General features: G+C 61.6%; 1 protein-coding gene across 1 annotated transcript; it reads right to left on the reverse strand.

Moving 5' to 3' along the window:
• Window positions 1–1,026: 1,026 nt before the first annotated feature.
• DDX56 (DEAD-box helicase 56) lies at window positions 1,027–7,698 on the reverse strand. Its single transcript, XM_028504175.2, has 14 exons — window positions 7,573–7,698; window positions 7,276–7,437; window positions 6,570–6,730; window positions 6,255–6,425; window positions 6,045–6,135; window positions 5,150–5,394; window positions 4,738–4,857; window positions 4,074–4,187; window positions 3,884–3,978; window positions 3,160–3,233; window positions 2,986–3,074; window positions 2,347–2,453; window positions 1,659–1,726; window positions 1,027–1,298 (listed from the first exon to the last, which is right to left on the reverse strand). Exons 1-14 carry the CDS (start codon window positions 7,630–7,632, stop codon window positions 1,221–1,223), a joined length of 1,635 nt encoding a protein of 544 aa, XP_028359976.1. The 5' UTR covers window positions 7,633–7,698; the 3' UTR covers window positions 1,027–1,220.
• Window positions 7,699–10,797: the final 3,099 nt, after the last annotated feature.

The raw sequence follows: 10,797 nt of genomic DNA on the forward strand, positions 1-10,797 counted from the left end.
GACCCCGGTTCCTCACCCGCCTTGCAAAGCAGGGGGGAAGGTGTGAGCCCGCCCCCTTCCATGCCGCCAGGGGGTCACCCCGAGGGGACCCAGCAGACGCTGTAAAGCTGCCGTTCTTGTTTGCTGAGAGCACCTGAGCCACGGGGCACACGAGCACCCTGGGGCGCGGCTCTGGCTGCCGTCTCCCCACAGGCGCACGATCCCCCGAGCGGAGAACTCCTCCCCTGCACACAGCCTGGCCCCCAGAAGCCCTCCAAGGAGAACCGGGGCAGGAAAAGCTGGGACACCCACCCCAGCAGTGACCGAGGGTCAGCGCGTGCCCCGTGCACACCGCCCGTGCTGACACCACAGCGGGTCCTCCTTCTGAAACGCTCAGGCCACCGGGCTTTCTCCCAGCGGCTGCGTGCCAGCGCCCCCAGCCCCGCGCCAGGACTCCCCTCCGCAGCCCGGCCTGAGGCCCGCCGAGCGGGGGGAGGCGATCCTGGGACGAGGGGCTCGCAGAGGGCAGTCAGCGGCCGTCCTCTGCACAGCAGGAGCTGGGCGGCGGGCGGGGAAACCCTCTCCCGTCGGGGCGTCGGGGCCGAGTGCAGAGCAGCGAGCAGTGCGTGTGAGCCCCCCCATCCCCCGCACTGATGGGGCACGCAGGTGTGCCGCCAGGAGCAGTGAGGCGCCAGGGGCTGCAGGGGCGGAGGCTGCGCCCACCGCGTGCGGCACTGGAGGGGGCAGCAGGCTCAAGGTGAGGAAGGCCCGTCCTCCCCGTGGGTGAAATGTCGTTTCCGAGCTCCAAGGGATAGAGGCTGGCCAGCAAGACCCCAAACAGAGGCACGGGAGCAGGTGTGGGCTGGACAGAGGCCTGGACAGGGCAGGTGTCTCCCAGAGCCGGAGGCCCCAGGCTGCAGCGTTGCACGGCTGACCCCTGCTGGCCAAAGGGGCTGCACGCAGCAGGAAGGGCCAGGCTTGCCCTCCCAGAGGCAGTTTTGGGGGCAGCCCCTTCCCCCCTGCAGGAGCCCAAACCAAGGCGGCAAGAAGGCAGTGAGAACCTTTATTGTCTGGGGGCACGAGCGCTGGCCTGGCAGCGCCACGGGCCCGGAGGCCACAGTCCGCCTGCCTGGGGCCCAGGGCGCCCCTCCAGGGCAGGAATCCGGTCCATCCAGCAGACACCCAATCCCCGCCGTGCTCGGCTGCGGGGCCTGGAAGACTCGCAGCCGGCCTGGACAGACTCAGGAGGGCGCCGCCGAGGGTTTGCGCTTCTGTCCTCTGTGCCTGAAGCTGCGCAGGGGGTTCTGGGCCTTTGCCTTCTGGGGAGGGGGCCACGGGTCAGCACAGGGCGCTGGACGCCAAATGTCCACGCCGAGACAGGCTCTGAGAAGTGGGCGGGGCCGCCACTTCGGGGCCCTGCAGCCCAGACGCCCAGGACAGACGCTACGGTGGCCGCCACACCCGGCAGCCCCCACTCGGCCCACCTCCCTCCTGCGGCCGGGAGGGCAGCGGAGGGCGGTGGGGACAGAAAGCCAGTCCTCCCTTGCCCCTGGAGACACGGGTGGGGGGTGGAGGAAGTCCCAGCCCCCAGGACTTTGACCTGGAGCCAGGAGTTGAGGGCCAGTTGCTGGAGCCACTCTCCGCCAAGGCACGCACGCCGTGGTGACGAGGGAACGTACCTTGACCTTCTTAGAGGACACCTTCCGCTTCCTATGGGGGCGAACCAGGCCGCGCAGAGCAGGAGGGACTGCAAAAGACAAGAGGCCTCAGCAGCTGCCGCCCAGCCCCTGGCCGACCCCTCCGCACCCACACGCCCTCCGGGCCCTCGGGAGGGCTCTCCCCCAGTGTGGCCCAGAGCCACACTCCAGCCCACAGTCAAGTGCCCACAGTGCTAGTTGTTATCACGGAGGCTGCTGCGATAGCCACGTAACAGAGAAAAATGAAGGTAAGTTTCTGAAAAAGAAAATGCTGCTAAGACGGAAGAAGACCTACAACCCTCCCCCGTGTGGCGTGCCACCACAGCCGCACCCCAGACGGGCCGCCTCTCCCCAGACGGGCCGCCTCTCCCCACACGCCCGCCCTCACCTGTCGGCTCCTCCGCCATTCCCGCCCACGGCAGGAGCCCTGGCCTCCGCCCTCACCTGCACCCGCCCTCAGTGCCAGCACAGCCCTGTCTGGCCAGGCCCCCCAGGACACAGACGGGGCTCCCTCCGTGCCCCCGTCCCCACGCGGAGCGACACGCAGTGGGGGTGTGCGGCAAGCGGGCCTGCCTGTGTCTGCACACACCGTCGCTGGGCCTGGAGGTCCCGGCAGCCCAGCGCACAGTGCCCAGGGCCCGCTGCGTCGCCGCCCACCCCTCCCGCTCACCCAGGTAGTCGGGGACGTGGCCCAGGTGCGGCTTCACCACGGCCGGGTGCAAGGGCAGGTCGTGCCGCAGCAGCTGGAGGTCCCTGGGGTTGTCTTCGAAGTACGTCGGGGGGGGGGGGGGGGGGGGGGCGGGGGAGAGCGCTGCAGGGCGGGCCCGTGTGTGTCGGCACAGGGCTCCCGGGGGCCACTTGCACTTGGAGTTTACGAAGCGGGTGTCCCACCGCCTGTGCCGGTCACCTGCTTCCCTTCCAGACGCAGCAGCCGATGGGGTCTCACTTCCCCCGCCACCCCCGCTGCCCTTTCTGTGAAGCACCCGGGGGCCCAGCACGCCCGTCCCTCGGGGCCGTCCCAGGCTGCCCCCGCACCGACACACACACACACACACACACACACACACACACACACTGTGTGCACTCCCCGCTTCGTGCAGCGCGTCCCTGTGGGGGGCTCCCGCCTCCGGGCGCGACGCTGGGGCTGCGTGGGGGGGCACGAGCACCACAGCTGTGCACGTTCACGGGCCCCGTCGTGGGGGCGGGCGGGGCCACTGTCCTCCGCGCGGTCACCTCCGGCCAAACAGACGGCCCCCCGCGCCCCACCCACCGCCGAGGCCTCGGCCCGGGCTCGGGCTCGGCTCTCACCTTCAGCTTCTCCGAGTGCAGAAGCTCCTCCTTGATCTCCTTCAGCCTCGCCTCTCGGATGGCCTGCTTGGTCACGGAACGCATGGCGTCCTGGGCAGACACTGAGGGTCAGGGCGCTGGGGCAGCCGGGGATCCCCCCCCAGGAACCCCCCGCCCCCGTCCCCAGCCCACTCACCCTGCAGCGGTAGCGGAAGCCCTCGATCTCCTCCATGTGGAACTGGTAGGGGAGCAGGGCCGGGGCCCCGGTCTCTGTGGGGAAGCGACAGTGAGCGACACCCAGGCGCAGACCTGCCACCGCCCCCCCCCCCCCCCCCCCCGAGAGACAGCGGGCACAGCCAGCCGGCTCCCTGCGGTGCGGTCTGCAGGCACAGCGAGGGACCTGGGTCTCGCCAACAGGCGTGAGGGTTCTCCGGGTGCTGCAGCCAGGGCAGCCCGATGCCCCATGTCCACGGTGCCCACCAACCCCTCATTCTCGGGACCTGCCCAGCCCCCTACTCTGCTTCCCCAGGGCCACTCTGGACCCCGCACCCTTAACATCCTGGTGGTAGACCGCGCGCCCACCCCTCCTCCACCATCTGCTCCTCAGAGCCTGGGACACGGCCCGGCTGCCCCAAGACCGTGCCCTCTCCCAAGGCTGCCTCCTGAGACACCACCAGCCTTCGGTGCTGTCTCCCAAATCCCCACCCTGCCCTTGGCCCTTCTGTCGCTGGGGCAGGAAGTGCATGTGACTTGGGCCTGGGCCTGCTTATCTGTGATGGGGACAGTGCCTGCTATGGAGGGCAGGGCGGGGATGGAGTCAGGGACTGGGGGCGAGCAGGGCCGAGCAGGTAGGTGGTGGCCGGTCACACCTGCGTCCCGGCTCCGGGACGTCCTGGGCGAAGCCTGGCCCTGGCTCTCACCTCCACCGAGAAGCTCCTCGATCTTGCCCAGCTGGGACTGCTCCGTCGGCAGCACGAAGGTCAAGACTACGCCTGGGTTGTTGGCACGCGCCGTTCTGCAAGGAGAGACGGCCCCGCTCGTGCTTCTGGCCTGCGCCCTGCAGGAGCCCACGGTCCCGGTGCCCGTCCCGCCACACCCAGCCGCCCCTACCTGCCCGCACGGTGGATGTAGGCCTCGGGGCTGGGGGGGAGGTCAAAGTTGAGCACGGCAGACACGTGGTGGAAGTCGATGCCTCGGGCCACACCTGCCTCCGGGTCAGAAGCCCTGCAGGGAACGAACACAACCGGCTCACCCGGCGCTCCCTGGGCCGCGTGCTCGTGCCCACTGGGTCTACAGAGTCTCCAAACAAGGCCTGTGTGCAGCCACAGGACCTAATGTGGAGCCACAGGACCTAAGAGTGCAAGACTCGACCTTCAGAACTGGTTCAGGAGCAGGGCAGCGGGGCGGCCACACTGCAGCCCTGACCTGGGCTCTGGGGCATCAGCAGAACTAACCGCCCCACGCGGTGACCTGAGAAGCCCACCAAGCAGACAGACTGCGGCCTCCCTTTGCCCCTCGGAAACACCCTCCCCACAAGTCACAACTGCACCCAGAGCAGGCTGGGCCATCTCCCCGAGCCAGCCGGTGCCCCAACAACCCAGGCGGCCCAGCCCCTCGCCCCACCGGGGACCACGCGCACCCTTCGCTGCCCTTCTCCAGGCCCAGCAGCTGAACAGGGGATCTGTGGGCTACGCTGGCAGAGAGGCCTGGCTCCACTCTAGCACCCTGATTCGTCTCTCCGGGGAGGTGTGGGAGGACAGAAGCGTGGGCTCACCTGTCCCCCTTGGGCCCTGTGCCCCGACGCTTGCCTTTGACCGGGGCCCCCAGGACTTCGGCATCAGTTGCTATGACACAGTCATAGAAGCCTTGGTTGAACTGTGAAATGATGTGGCACCTGTGGGCCAAGAGGGGAGGGTCACACCCAGTAGCTCATCCACCCCAGCACCGCTGCCCATCATGCTCTGGCTCTCCCTCTTCTTAAACTCTCCCCCAGCTTTATCTTGGTGACTCCACCCTTCGGCTGAAGACCGAGCGACAGTGGGTCTCTCGGAGTTTGTGACAAAGTCACTATGGACTGAGCCCAAAGCCTGCCCTCTATGCACTTAAGAAACAAGAACAGCAAGTGCGTCTCCCCTTTCCGAGCCCGTCTTTGACGCGTTGCAGCCGAGACATCAGCCGCAGCGCACCTGGAGCGCAGGGGGAGCTCCCCGTTGAGCACGCAGGCGGGGATGCTGAACTGCTCCAGGAACAGGCGCAGCCGGTAACTCCGCTCCAGAGTGTTGACGAAGAGCAGGGACTTGCCCCGGATCAACGAGAGCTTGAGCAGGGCATACAGCAACAGAAACTTGTCTTCCTCCGTGTCACAAACCACCTGAAACTGCTGCAGCTGCTCTGGCCCGGGCAGCTGGGACTCTTGCAACTTGAGAGTGACCTGGGGGGACAGGCCTGCGGTCAGGAAAGAGGAGAGAAATGCTATCGCAAGCCACTGGCTCACTAGCCACAGTGCAATGAGCTAGTTCAGGGCACTATGGGTCCCGTCCAGCTGGTGTAAGGAGTCCAAGGCCCCTAATAATTGTAGGGAATGAAGAATGTAAAGTTACATGCAAAGCATTTGGGGAATAGCGCACAGAGAGACAGACACATGACTGGAGTGAGGAGGGACATCCTACAGCGGCAGCCTTTCTCAACAGCAGGGGTCACAAAGTAGCGAGCTTGCACCTGCTGCTAACAGCAGCCTTTCTGGCCCTTGAGGTCTCTGCTCAGGCCTTTAGGTGAACTATCATTTAACACATTGTATGCGGGAAACGTATTTATACGTTTTACGTTGACTAGTAGTAAAGCGCATGATAAAAACTACCCGCAAACAATGTGTTAAACCCCTAAGGGACCTCTGGAACTATACAGTGACTTTAGATTTAAAGGGAGGGAGGTATTGATGACTACTGGCTCGTGGTGCTTTAAAACCAGAAGGCTAAACCAGTAACAACTGTCCCACCCAAAACCCTGAACAGGGGGTAGGGAGGATCAAGTCCTCAGAGAGTCACGTGTCAGCTGCTCCAGATGCTCGCACAAGCCACTCACCGGGTTATGCAGCACCAGCTCCTTGAGAGTCTGTACGTCTTCGTTGAAAGTAGCTGACATCAGAAAAGCCTGATAAATACGGGGCAAGTGACTAAAACAAAACAGAGCTCCATCAGACTCCAGCTCCAAGGGCCTCTAATTGTGTCAGCTTCCGGCCCCCTGCCCCAAGCCCTGGTGTCGACTCACAGCCCCCACATGCCTCTTCCTCACCAGAGAAGACTCTTGAGCTCTTCCTCGAAGCCAAAGGAGAAAAGAAGATCAGCCTCATCCATCACCAGCAGCTCCAGGGAGTCCCGCAGCTTCAAGTTGTCTTGCTGCACGTGGTTTAATATGCGAGAAGGGGTCCCCACCACTATGTCGGGCTTCTCCATCAGCACGGCTCTGTAAGCGGGCCACACCTCAGTGTTGGGAGGAGGTACAGCTGGGACCTCTTCCGGGACCAGCCCCCTTCCTTGGCTGCACACGAACCCAACCCCACACCTCTGTGCAGCTTCATTCCCCCACAGCCCCGGTTCCTTCCCCCACCTTTGGGAGGCTGAGTCTTCTGCGGCCGACACGTTGGCCACCCGGATGTCTCGGGCACAGTAGGCAGCCAGCTGCTGAATCATGGACTGGGCCTGCCGAGCCAGTTCCTTGGTGGGCACGAGGACAAGGCCGCGCACAGCCTGCTCCACCGCAGGGCCCGACTGCAAGAGCACAAACTGAAGACTTCAGACAGTCCGTTCCCATCACTGGGGCTACCTGGTGCTTTCTCTAACTCTTAGAGACAATCTGACCCAACTGCTGTGACTTCAAATGACTCGGTGCTTGCTTCTCTGCGCCCCAGGACATGGAACAAGAGGGCTCTTTCCCAGGTGCTGACCCTCAAGACTAACTTACTTCAGGGTTATCAAATTCCTTAAAATACACCAGTCATGCAGTTGGTGTTTCATTTCATCATAGCCTGTGAGGGAGGGGGAGTGATTTTTACCGCAGAAAGAAGATTTACTCAAGATTACGGAGTGGCAGCAGCACAGTTTGGACTAAGACCCGGGTGACCTGAGGTCCAGCCCAGAACGTCTGCCACGACAGCACCAGGCTCTCTGCGGCCATCCCTCCCAGGTTTAAGAGGCCACAAGAAAGCCTGGTTCTTGGGGAAGACCGATGACAATCACACGCCTTTCCAAGAGGGCACGACAAGCACTCAGACGCCTGCACCTCCCCGCCTTTGGGCCCCTGCCGCGCGACCCACCGCCTTCCCGTGGAGCAGCAGCTGCAGCATCGGAATGGCATAGGCAGCCGTCTTCCCAGAGCCAGTGCGGGCCCGAGCCAGGAGGTCCTTCCCCTCCAGGGCCAGCGGGATGGCCTTTTCCTGGATCAGCGTGGGCCGTGACCAGCCCTGGTCAGTGACGGCCTAGGAGAGACGGGGGGCGGCTCATGAGGCGCACACCTCTGCAGTGGCCCCCAGCCAGGCCGGCCGGGCTTCTCAGCCCGCCGCGTCCCTGCTGCCGCCCGCCACACCGGCCCTGACCCTTAGTCCCCGCAGTACCTGCAGCAGCCGGGGGTCAAGACCCATGTGTTCAAAGCCCAGCTGCTCAGAGTCCGCCATGCTGGAGCTGTGTAGTGACAGCGCGCACGCGCAGCACGAAAAGCGTGCGACGCCTGGGCGGGTCAAAGCACTAACCAATGAGCGCCGGAGGAGCCATCATTCCCGGAAGAGCTGGAGCCTTGGCTTCCGGTGTTCCGGCGGAGCGCTGCGGCTGCGGCTGCGCGCGAGGCCCGGAATTCGGATCAGAGGTGGTGGAAGCCGAGGGTCGCCTGGGACCTCCACGGCTCCCCTTTCGACCTCTGACACCTACTTCTAAGGCTTGCTGGGTTGGGGTTTCCTGCGGCGGGGCTGCGTGGACGGGGGTGTGGTCCCTCTGTGCTCACCTTCGCGGCCCCACGGGGCAGGTAGCTCGTAAGTACACAGTTGTAGGTTGTGGCGTTACCTTCGCTAGCCCGTCTTTGAGCCCCACTGAGCGTGGCTCCCTAAGAGCAGGAGTGCGGCCCGTGGTAGCTTCTTGGGAGCACCCTCGCCTGTCCTGCTGTCCGGGGCAGTGTCCGGGTCTGCGTGAGCGCTGGCTGCTCCCCCTGCTGCGTTCGGGAAGAGTTCCCCGCAGAGGAGTTGTTCCAGGGTCTGTAGCAGTGGTGGGGACACAGGAACATGAGCGGGGACAACAGCTTTCTGAGTAGAACGCAATGACAGTGGGTGTGGCAGTTTGCGGCAGAGGCCACCGAGAGGCTGGCTGAGATTCGGAGCTACAAGACGGCCCAAGGAAAGACCAGAACAATTGGACTGTGCCAGGGTGAGGACTGGAAGAATGGGTAGCGTGAGAAAAAAAGGAAGGGAGGTGTGCCTGGGGTTCCCTAACCTGGCTGCCCATCAGTTGCCTGCAGGGCTTGGTTAAAATGCGGATGAGGATTGTTGCCCCAGGAGGTGGTTGGAGCGTCCTCTCCGGCACCCAAGGGTTGTGGGTTTTATCCCCCGGCGCCCCTGGCACTTGTGGGAGGCAACCAATCCTTGTTTCTGTCACATCGGTGTTTCTCTCTCCCTCTCGAAAAATCAATAAACACATCCTCGGGTGAGGATTAAAAGAAAATGAGGATTCTTGGTTTTCACCTGTATTAGTTTGCTGTTGCTGCTGAAAGATTTACCCATAAGCTTAGTGGCTTAAAACAGTACCAACTTATTACAGGTACTTACGATTTTAGAAGTCTGACACAGTCTCACGGGATTGAAATCAAGCTGTTGGCAGGGCTACCTTCCCTTTGGGAGACCAGAGGGACCATTCCTGTCTGGCCTTTCCCAGCCCAGCCAGCGGCCCCCTTCCTCCATCCATCTTAAAAGCCAGCAAAGGTGGTCGAGTCCTCACATCGTTTCACTGTGACCTTCCTTTGCCTCCCTCCTGCAACGTCTCGGGAAGCTCATGAGGACACTGGGCACACCCAGATAATCCAGGATGAGCTGCCCTTTAAAATCAGCTGTTAGCACCCTGAAGTCCCCTTTGCCTTGTTAGGTGACAGTCCCAGGTCCCAGGGATTAGGACACAGGCATCACTGGAGGGCCCTCATCCTGCAACCACGTGAACCTGCTTCATCAGCCTGGACCTGGGTGTTGCTCAGGAATCTGTGTTGTTTCCCAGACGTCTCTTTGCGTCAACTCTGACGCGGGCCCAGTAAGACTGCCAGAGATGAGGGTGAGAACGGAGAGCAGTTTGCGCACCACGGGTCGTGACGCTGGGACCAAGTGACCAAAGGTGGACATGAGGTCTGCCGTCCCAGTGAGAGCCTGGGACCCGGCCAGGATGGCAGGGCATCAGATTGGCTCCCCCATCCCTTTTTAACCCTTTTTTGTGATACAGAGGTAAAGGCCATTTGGTATGGACATTGTGGTCTAAGAAACAATTTCAGGAAGGGAATTGGGGGTATGTGGTGAGAGGGATGGGGTTGCTAGTCCCATGGATGAAGCCAAACTGAAACTTCTAGGCTGTGACGTGTCTGTGAAGACCGCTCAGCAGTACAGAAGTGCCCACCTGCCCTCACGGGAGTGTGATGCAGTCCCACGTTTGCGCTCACCCCACCCCCCTCCTGCCACAAACTGCCTGACCGACCGGTCCACGTAAGATGCAGCCGTGTCCACCACTGGCGGACAGTGAAAGCCAGCCTCAGCTCTTGCCTGGAAGTTCCCGTCCTTCCACAGGCCAGACTGGCTTCACTGGCTGGACTCCCAGCACCAGCCAGAGCAGACACGTGCGTGTTCCCTTCCCCCAGAGCCTCAGGCCAGTGGCCCACACAGCCAGCTGGTTCCAGTTTCCTGTTTTAAATATACTGCCCTGACTGGTGAGGCTCAGTTGGCTGGGCATCATCCCACAAAGTGAAATGTCACCAGTTCAATTCCTGGTCAGGGCACGTGCCTGGGTTTCAGGTTTGGTCCCCAGCCAGGGTGGGTATGAATAGCAACTGATCAATGTTTCTCTCCCTTTCTCCCTCCCCCAAAAATAAATACATAGTGTATTGTTAAAGATCCTGCTTTTAAAAGTAAACATAAATTTGGGTATGTCAATTATGGCATTTCCCCTCACAGGGCTGTTTACAGAGCCATCCAGAATTAGTAATGTGGAACAGGTAGAATTTCAAAAATACTGAATGACAACATCTATAAATCTAAATTGCATATATTTTTATAAGTAAAAATAGGTATAAATATGGAGTAGTATAGGACATAAGGAAAAAAAACATGAAAGAATTTAGTTCTGCAGGACAGATAAACAAGACCATGAAATACCCTGGCTGGTGTAGCTCAGTGAATTGAGCGCGGGCTGCGAACCAGGCATCACAGGTTCGATTCCCTGTCAGGGCACATGCCTGGGTTGCAGGCCATAGCCCCCAGCAACTGCACATTGATGTTTCTCTCTCCCTCTCTCCCCTTTCCTTCCCTCTCTAAAAATAAATAAAATCTTGGAAAAAAAAAAAAAAAGACCATGAAATAATGGCATTGTTTTCCAGAGCAAACGGCATGAAAGGAGTGTGGTTAAACTTATGGTCCTGGGACTTAACCCCTCACATGACCCCAATGGCTAAGTGACCACTCGTGCACCCACACGCCAGGCCTGAGCACTGCGAGCCCATCACTACGGTCCACTCTGCAGAGCAGTCCAGGCCGGCAGCCTTGCCTCCACTGCCCCGGGGGGCGTCCCCTCTGCCCACAACCTCTCATTTCATTTCAAAGACA

The sequence above is a fragment of the Phyllostomus discolor genome, chromosome 10, assembly GCF_004126475.2.
Source record: "Phyllostomus discolor isolate MPI-MPIP mPhyDis1 chromosome 10, mPhyDis1.pri.v3, whole genome shotgun sequence".
Taxonomy (NCBI): Eukaryota; Metazoa; Chordata; class Mammalia; order Chiroptera; family Phyllostomidae; genus Phyllostomus; species Phyllostomus discolor.

What these genes read in the sequence shown, in the direction of transcription:
- DDX56 (XM_028504175.2), bottom strand. Translation starts at nt 7,632, where the DNA reads ATGGCGGACTCTGAGCAGCTGGGCTTTGAACACATGGGTCTTGACCCC. An exon ending in GAAGACTCAGCCTCCCAAAG is followed by an intron (nt 6,426 to 6,569) that starts GTGGGGGAAGGA and finishes GCCCGCTTACAG; the next exon opens with AGCCGTGCTGATGGAGAAGC. An exon ending in ACAGGGCCCAAGGGGGACAG is followed by an intron (nt 4,188 to 4,737) that starts GTGAGCCCACGC and finishes CGTTCCCTGCAG; the next exon opens with GGCTTCTGACCCGGAGGCAG.